Genomic DNA, 6,831 nt, shown 5'->3' with positions numbered 1-6,831 from the left:
CCAGCCTCTGGGGAATGAGCAGAATGACCTCTAAGAGACAAGACTGTGTATTGAACGGGGCTTGACCCTGTCACCGATGTGCTGTGGAGCCTGTGGCGCCTCATGCCCCTCTCTGTGTCTCAGTGTTGCCATCTATATAACGGAAGCACCAGACTCCTTAACCTAAAAGGTCCCTTTCTGCTCTGAACTCTAAAGATGTGAAATGTTCATAACAGTCCTGTGACCCCATGTCCACGAGAACACGAGGAAGGGCTGGATGCCCAAAGGAAATCATTTTATCCATTCCCCTCCCCCAAATAGCTGTGACAGACACCCTGGTCTCCTCTAGGCAAATGTAAAGCTTCTACCTGTCTGCCACAGACTCTTTCTGAGCTCCTGTAACACTGTCAGGGCCCCAGCCTTTTTCTTGCCCATTTCTTCTTTCCAGCCTTTTTCTTGCCCATTTCTTCTTTCCTGTATCCCTGCACTCAAACCATTAGAAATGTAGTAAGCAGTGCCTGGGAGCCAGGCACTGTGTTAGGCACACTAGGGAGGCAGAGATGAATAAGGCTCAGTTCCTGTCTTCAGGGGGCTCACTCAGCCAAGCAGCGAGACGCAAGTATATCTGTGAGATGATACCCAACAATACTAAGAGGTGGTTCACATAGGAGTTCAGAGGCAGAAGGACAGTTTCTGGGATCCAGATGTATGTGCTTGAGTAGAGGGCAGGTCAGAGGCTTCTCTGAGGCTGGAACTTAGATCAGACTTTGAAAGGTGACCATCCCCACTTTCTAGAGGAGGCTGACTGCAGGGAGAGAGGGAGAACTGGCTGGTCTAGGCAGGGGTCTGGGTGCCAGGCTGTAGGACTGGCCATCTCCATGCTGTCCTTCTTGCTTCCCTCCCAGCTGGGTCGGCTATCAGTATCCTGGCTACCGCGGGTACCAGTATCTCCTGGAGCCTGGTGACTTCCAGCACTGGAATGAGTGGGGGGCCTTCCAGCCGCAGATGCAGGCTGTGCGTCGCCTGCGTGATAGGCAGTGGCACCGTGAGGGCTGCTTCCCAGTTCTGGCCGCTGAACCCCCCAAATGAGTCCACACTCCCCTTTTCCTCCCTCCTCCCACCCCTTCCTCAGGCTCAATTTTCCTGTCTTTCCCATGCAAATAAAAGTTCCTAAAGCCAAAATGTCTCCTGGGTCTGTGAACAGATATGTGCCTTGAGGTCCCCCATCATTGCTGTCATGTGACTTCCTCAGTCCCTGCAAAGTTATTTGCATACGTTCTCTGAGTATATTTTCTGAACTACCCTAGAAGGCCGATATTATAATTATTCCCCTTTAACAAGTGAAGATATCGAGGCTCAGAGAGGAAAACTTGCCTAAAGTCACACAGCTGGCAATTTGTGTTTGAGAACTGAACCCAGACTGTCTGGCTCTAGATCTATACTCCTAAACAAATTTGTATTTTCAAACTCCACTGTTCCACGCACCACTCTCATGATGTCTGCCCTCTGTGCTTACCACCTGCTTTGTTATTTACTTAATATTTTTGTTTGAATAGACTTGTTATTTTGTGCTTAAAAGGATTGATTTATAAATAAGGCTTCGTAACACTACGGGAAGTAGACAATCAGCATCATATGCCATAGGCAGAAAGCAATCTTATAAACAAATACAATTTAAAGAAGGCCAAGTATAGAGTTCTCAGCAGACACCATTGCCTGTGAAAGGCTCTAAGCCTGCAACCTGCACACTCTTTGACAAAATGGGTAATTAGTGAGTGTCAGAGATATGAAAGACATGCTTGCACCAAATTGAAATATTTCTCCATGATTTAATCAAGGAAGATTGACAAAAGCATTATTTTCTTGTATCCAATTCAGTGTTATATAATCCTGGGTCCAGCTTCCACTTAGAATCATCTCTCTTTCTACAAACGGTATATTTCCTGCTTTTTGGAAATCTGCACCAGGCAATATTGACTCTCATATCACCAGTGAGCATTGATTGATGTTATTAACCTTTAATCCATGCAGGAAGCCTGGTGGAGGTGTTGCCATGGTTATCTTCCTGGAGGAGGGGATATCTGAAGGAGGCCTTGAAGGATGGAGTCGGAGCTTGCTTAGTGGAGAAGGGAGAGGAGGAGGACAGGCCAGGCAGAGAAAACAGCAGGCTCCCTGCTAATGATAAAAAGATGCCTTTTCCTCAAGACATTTCACTGCCAGCTGCCAGAAGTTATTGGTATAAATCTGTAATGTCTACGATGAGAATGTGGCACCCTTGTGCTGTGCTCAACTTGCACAACTGCACTTGGCAGATCTGAACACCGTGGGCAAAGGCACAGAGGTTGAGAGAGCTTGCGGTGGGCTCAAGTGAAGCTTATTGAGGTGGGAGGAGTACGTTGGTGGTTGTGTGGGCAGAAGTAGGGGGTGGGAAGGAGATGCTGAGTGTGGCAGAGGTGAAATTAGAAAGGCGGGGCCTCATGACACCTCCTCTGTGGTTTTGCTGAGCTTCAAACTTGAGGCACCACCTGACATAGAAGGGCTTACCCTCTGGAGCAGCACGCACCCCTGCCTCTTCCTCCTGTCCGCAGCTCTTTCAACCTCCATCCTCCAATTTGCCCAGCACTTTCCGTTAGAAGATTGTCCTGTCTTGACCTAAAAGACGAGATTCCTGGGCAGGAATCAGGAGACACCGGTGTTAGCCCCACTGTACTGTTAGAAGCTGCAGTGTTGGGCAAATCGCTTCTATTCCCTGGGATGCATTCTTCCCATCTGTGAGATGGCAGCTCAAATGGCCATCCAGCCCCAAGATTCTGACACTGGGATTCTATGGTTCCAAAATTCCATGATTCTCCAAGATTCTGTAATTTATCTCTAAGCTTCCAAGAGTCTCAGAGTCTAAACTCGAGCCACATAGATTCCCATCCTCAGTATCTAAGGTCTATGAGTGCAGCTCTATTATTCTCCTGCAGTGGAGTCAAGCCTTACAATCACGTGAGCCGCACAAACCCAACTTGTGTATCTCCTATGTGCTAAGATCTCACTGACAGCAAGAGGCACCATGATTTTATGATCCAAGTGTGAGTCCAATGAAAGGAAAACATAACAGAAATTCATCGATTAAGTTAGTCCTAAAACTTCTTTTCATAGTCTAGATCTTCTGGATGGTTTTCACCTCAAAAGTGTCAATCTCCTTATTTTCTCACAGGTGTTATATGAAAAAAATGCACATATTAGCATCACTGAAACATGATGTATACACTTGGCAACACAAACAAAAACTGGAAGAAAATAACAAAAGTAATTATATTTAACGTATTGCTTCATCGATACAGTTATTCAAATTTTGCTAATGAATTTATTAATAACCAAATGTACTAAAAACAGAACAGATGAAAATTACAAACAAAAACAAAAAACAAAGATAAAAAGAAATAAGTAAAAGAAAATAAATATGAACGGGAAGTGAATGTGGCACAAGAGTTATAAATCTGTTGTTCTTTTTGTGGGTCCTAGTTTCAACATGCATCTCAAAATGTTAGTCTCTCACCAGAGCTTAAAGTTAAGTCACATTTTTTGCCTCAAGATCAAAACTTTGAGTTTTGACTTCATTAGGTGCTCAACTGAAGAAAGAATGGTGGGTACGATGCTGGAGGTGACCAGTGGAGCTGGAGTTGGCAGAGTAGCCATGCTGCTCACAGCCTTCGCGGGGGGCTCCTCAGTGCTGGTTTAGACTATGCATGAGTTTTGCCCTAAACAAGGTCTTCAGAATGCAATACCTGGACGAGCTGGGACATCACTGTGTTTTATTGCTAGATTTCAGCTCATGAATCTTTGAGTCGCAGGCCTTTGGGAAGACAAAGCACATTGGTTGTGGAATATCATCTCCATCCATGGCAACAGGAATCAACTCACAATCTTTTGGACATTGAGGCACGGACACAAAGTCAGCAGTGTGTGTACAAGGGGTGGGTGAGGGTAGGAGGACCACCCAGAGGTGTGATCATTTTGTGGCAGCACCAGATGCTGATGGACACATAGCAACTGAATTTTGGGAAAAGGGTGTGGTGCCAGCGTGCCCTAAGGAGAGTCTAGAGAGGTGAGTAGCTCTTTAGAGCCATGTTGCCATGACAGCCAGTCACCTGGATCAGATACTCAAGATCAGAGAGCTCTGTGAAGCTTGGGTTCCCAGACAGGCACGGTAACCCCAGCCTTCCAGCAGGAGAAGAGAACCTGCCCTTCTACCTTGGTTTCCTGCCCATTGTGGGGCCACCTGCTTCCACCACTGTACTGAGTTTGCATCTACTAGTTATTGCCCTAGGTCAAGTCAAATTACTTGATGGAGCCTCCATTTCCTCATCTGTAAAATGAAAGTAATGATAAAACCTGGGCAGATTGTGGGGAGGGATAAATGATCAGCTTGAATATGATACTTACAAGGTGCTCAGAGCACAGCAAGATGCAGCAGCAGCACCAGCAGCAGCATCTTTTCAAATGTCAGAGCTGGAAAGAGTTTTAGAATCAAAATGTTTTATGCCACCTTTATTCTTCCTGCTTTGGAAAAATATTGACTAAGGGCCTCCCAAGTACCAGGTTTGTCTAGATCCTGGGGATGCAGTTTGGGAGAGAAGACAGAGGAGGCCCTGCCTGGTCATTCGTAGACTGGAGGAGGAGATAGGAATGAGCTATTTCGTCTGTCTTCAAAGTCACACCAAATTCCCAGGCTTCACGGTCCATCATCCATCCCATCAGGATGCTCTGGGAGGTGATGAGGCTACCTCAAATAGGTAACAGTCAGCTTGAGACCTGAAGGGGTTTGCTGAGTTAGAAGACTGAGAGGAGAAGGCCCGACCCAGAAACTAGAAGATCATTCTAGTTCTCTTCTTTAGCCCTGCAAAAGATCTGCCAGTTCCGTCTTGCAAACATCTCTGGAACTCAACACTCCATCCATGCCCCTGGTTCCACCCTAGGTTGGCCAGCCTCTCCTGGAGTATTTCGGCAGCCTCAAATCAGTCTCCCTGCCTGTACTCCTTCATGCAGCAGCCAAATGGACCTTTGCAGGAAGCTAAGGCTAACCATGTCCTCCCCCTGCTGAATATCTTCCATGTTTCTCCATCATTGCAAGATGAAGTCCCGACTCCTTCCCATAGCCCACAAAGCCCTGCAGCATCCAGCCCCTGCAGACCCCTCTGGCCTTCTCTCACCCATCCCCACACATCCTGTCCACCTACCTTGCACTTCATGCAGACCTCACCACAAAGGATCTACCCGGGTGCTGCACCTTTGCACCTGTGGGTCCTTGTGACTGGTCATACTCTTATATGTACCCTCATCTAGGCTCAGGTCTCAGTATAAAGACATAGTATAAATACTCTGGCCCCCTTCCTTCCTGGGCCAGGTTAATATCCCCCGTTCCCCACTCCTCGATGCTTGTTGGAGAGTCCAGGTTCCCCCACTTGGGCACAGGACCCTAGTGCTCCTTTTACTTGCTGACTCCCAGCACCCAGAACAGGGTGCTCAGGAAACGCTGTACCTAGAATGTTATTAAACACATGCCTTCTTCAGACCTCTTCCCTTGATCTTCATTTCTCCACCCACAAAGGGACATTATAAAACACTCAGCAGAGTTACTATGCAGTTTGTCATAAAAAGCCTCTAATATGTATACGATAAACACTATATAATACTGTTCTATTGATTCCAGACCAGTAACAGCAGCTCCGTGAAGGCAGAGGATTTAACTCCGTCAGTTCCAGCACTTGCTGTATGGCATGCACTATTTATTGGATATAGAAACGAATTAATGAGTGAGCTATGAAGGAACAAATGGCTGGCCATAGACAAATTACTTAATATCTGTGTGCCTTGGTTTCCTTATCTGTATGATGGGGATGATAGCAGACCTATCATAAGGCTATTAAAGGTTTAAATGTGTAAATATAAAGTGTTTAGCGCAATGCCTGGAACTTAGCAAGTAATTTTAAATAGAGATACGAAATGTTTGCTGTTATGGTTGTAACTGTTAAAGACATTTATTTTAAACAAGTAATATATACATATGGGAAAAATTAAAATATTCAAACAGAATAACAAAGATTCACAGTGAAAAGTAAGCCCATATCTCTTCCTCTCCTTCCTTCCAGTATTCAGTGCACATGCATTAGTACATAGATAGATCTATTATATACCCATTTTATAGAATGAGAAACAGGCACAGAGAGGTTAAATATCTTAGACTGAGCTGAGATCTACCAGCTCGAAATTTATTTTATTCATGTGTGTCAGGGTTTCTGAACCTCAGCACAATTGACATTTTAGGCTCGATGGGTTTTTGCTGGGGGCGGGGCAGGGGGGTGGGAGTTGTCCTGTTCCTGGTAGGATGTTTAGCAGCATCCTAGATGCCAGTAGTACAACCTCTGCCCCAAACTGTGACAACCGAAAATGTCTTTAGACATTGTCAAATGTACCTGGGAGGGGGGGCCCTCCCTTGAGAACCACTGACATATATGAATGTGAATAGTCCCTCCTTCTTCTCTTTTTTTTTCGTTTTACACAACTATTTCATAAATGCACCCTGCTCAGGGTCTAGTTTTCTTCCCTTACACCACTTCTTAGCGATCGTGCTTATAGACTCACTGCTTATAGACTGAAGTGACTTCACTTAAACAAGCTAGCTGCCCCGGGAGTTAGAGTGATGAGCTGCTGGTACTGGGGGTAAGCCAGCAAACAGAGGACGGCTTCCGGGGCGGGGGTCAGCTCCCTGGGCCAACGCTCCCCACGGCGCGGCTGGAACTAGGGCCAGCGGGGGCGGGGAGCAACCGTGGGCGGGGAGCAACCGTGGGCGGGGCCGTATCT

The 6,831-nt window shown here is 46.2% G+C and overlaps 1 protein-coding gene across 1 annotated transcript in view; it reads left to right on the top strand.

Moving 5' to 3' along the window:
* The window catches only part of CRYBB1 (crystallin beta B1), a 9,728-nt gene extending 8,660 nt beyond the window's left edge, over window positions 1-1,068 (top strand). The window contains exon 5 of the mRNA XM_006904868.1: window positions 885-1,068. Coding sequence (XP_006904930.1) covers window positions 885-1,068 — 184 coding nt within the window. The remainder of the gene's footprint in view (window positions 1-884) is intronic.
* Window positions 1,069-6,831: the final 5,763 nt, after the last annotated feature.

Source organism: Pteropus alecto, unplaced genomic scaffold, assembly GCF_000325575.1.
Source record: "Pteropus alecto unplaced genomic scaffold, ASM32557v1 scaffold190, whole genome shotgun sequence".
Lineage (NCBI taxonomy): Eukaryota > Metazoa > Chordata > Mammalia > Chiroptera > Pteropodidae > Pteropus > Pteropus alecto.
Note: the sequence above shows the minus strand (reverse complement) of the source record. Positions and strands in the feature narration are given on the sequence as shown.